This window comes from Octopus bimaculoides, chromosome 10, assembly GCF_001194135.2.
Source record: "Octopus bimaculoides isolate UCB-OBI-ISO-001 chromosome 10, ASM119413v2, whole genome shotgun sequence".
In the NCBI taxonomy this organism is placed as follows: Eukaryota; Metazoa; Mollusca; class Cephalopoda; order Octopoda; family Octopodidae; genus Octopus; species Octopus bimaculoides.
In genome coordinates, this window is record NC_068990.1 from 92128805 (window position 1) to 92130793 (window position 1989).

The window sequence follows — 1989 nt, forward strand, 5'->3', positions numbered from 1 at the left end:
AGTCTCTAAGTCTGTGGCTGTTTTTCCCTGAATGAACATAACTTCAGAGCACACCAACTTGCACATACTTATGTTGATGCACAAAACATACATATACCAACACACACACAACCGCATGCACGCACACACGCACACACACACACACATACACAGTCATACAGAATACAGACATATTGAAAATACTCAAAAGGTGGCTAGTTGGCATAATCATTAGCATGCTGGGCAAAATGCTTAGCGGTATTTTGTCTGCCATTACGTTCTGATTTCAAATTCCACTGAGGTCGTCTTTCCCTTTTGTCCTTTCGAGGTTGATTAAATTAAGTACCAGTTACGCACTGGGGTCGATGTAATCGACTTAATCCTTTTGTCTGTCCTTGTTTGTCCCCTCTATGTTTAGCTCCCCCCCGGGCAATAAAGAAATAAATGGAAGGTACTCACATGAACCAAATAAGAATCAGCTTTGCTCGAAGGAGCGATTAAAACGTCAGCAGCAAATCTCAGTCCGGCAGCAGTGAGATCCCCTCGTGGGGCTCTTGTTAATATTTGGGATTCATATTTGTATTGTCCTGTTGGCAAGGATATGGAGGCTGAAAGCAGAAGGAAGGACAAGGTTTCAAATTCAGGGACCAAAAGGGCCTCAATGAAAATAACAAACAGAAAGAACCTCTATGTGGTCAATCAACCTCCAAGAAATAGCAGTCAAGTATCCCTCAATCCATATCTTAGCATCTTAGAAAAGTAGAACGTGGGTGATGTGATCCTGGAAGTATTGTGTCAGTGCAATAAACAAGATGGTCATGGTTGGAATGATCTCATTATACATCTGCTTAATTAATGTGGCTGTTATTGTTCAGTTCTGACCTAGGGCTAAACAACAACAACAACAATAGTAACAACTGTGGAAATAAAACCAGTGAGGGGGGAGGCAATTAGAAAAGCCAGAGGGGGGAGGCAATTAGAAAAGCCAGAGGGGGGCGGGGCAGTTGGAAAACCCACCAAATCTAATTTGAATCCTGTGGTTCTCTGGCTTAAAAAACATTTGAAACAGTTAAGAATTTCATGCTTTGGAACATTTTATCTTCACATTCTGGCCTTCAGGGTCTATAAAACAAGTACCAGTCACGCACTGGGGGTTGATCTAATTGATTTACTCTTCCCACAAAATTGCTGGCCTTGTGCCAAAAATTTGAAAGCATTACTATTTTAAAAATTATTATTATTATTATTATTATTATTATTATTATTATTATTATTATTATTATTCTGAGTTCAAATTCCACCAAGGTCAGCTTTGCCTCTCATCCTTTCAGGATCAATGAAATTAGTACCAGTTGAGTACTGGGGGTCAATGTAATCAAATGTCCACCCCCACCCCCACCATATTTCAGGCCTTCTGCCTGAAATATGGTGGTGGTGGTGGGGGGGAATAGCTGATTACATTGACCCACCTCTGCCAGGCCTTGTACCTATAGCAGAAAAGATCATCATCCTCCTCCTCCTCCTCATCATCATCATCATCACCGTTGTTATTATTATCATTATTATTAAGGTGTCAAGCTGGCAGAATCGTTAGCACGCCAGGTGAAATGCCTGATAAACAAAAAATAACGGAAAATATAAAGTATCCTGATTAATACCCAGAAATTTATTACTTTTAGTATCAACTAATATCACAGGTATTAATATAAACTCTAACCCACTTATTGTGGACCTTTGTCTAAAGCCCTCAATAGAAAACATATCACATGTTTAGCTAAAACCAAAATCCTAATAAGTAGGAAGGTAGATAAAACACAAACCCCTTCAGGTAGATGGCCCTGCTCAGTATGTAGAAAAGGAGTAGGTAGTAACTCTATAAGATGTACCCGGTGCAAGCTATGGACACATAAGAGGTGCAGCAACATCAAAGGCAGGTTAACTAGCAAGTTAGTTTTTGTTTGTGGCAGATGTTCAGGTGCAATAAAGACTGCAAACAAACAGGAAACAACT

General features: G+C 39.9%; 1 protein-coding gene across 1 annotated transcript in view; it reads right to left on the reverse strand.

Annotated features, from left to right (window-relative positions):
• The window catches only part of LOC128248843 (uncharacterized), a 53308-nt gene that overhangs the window by 47533 nt on the left and 3786 nt on the right, over positions 1–1989 (reverse strand). Inside the window, exon 2 of the mRNA XM_052970994.1 lies at positions 439–587. Within this exon, the coding sequence (XP_052826954.1) occupies positions 439–587 (149 nt within the window). The remainder of the gene's footprint in view (positions 1–438; positions 588–1989) is intronic.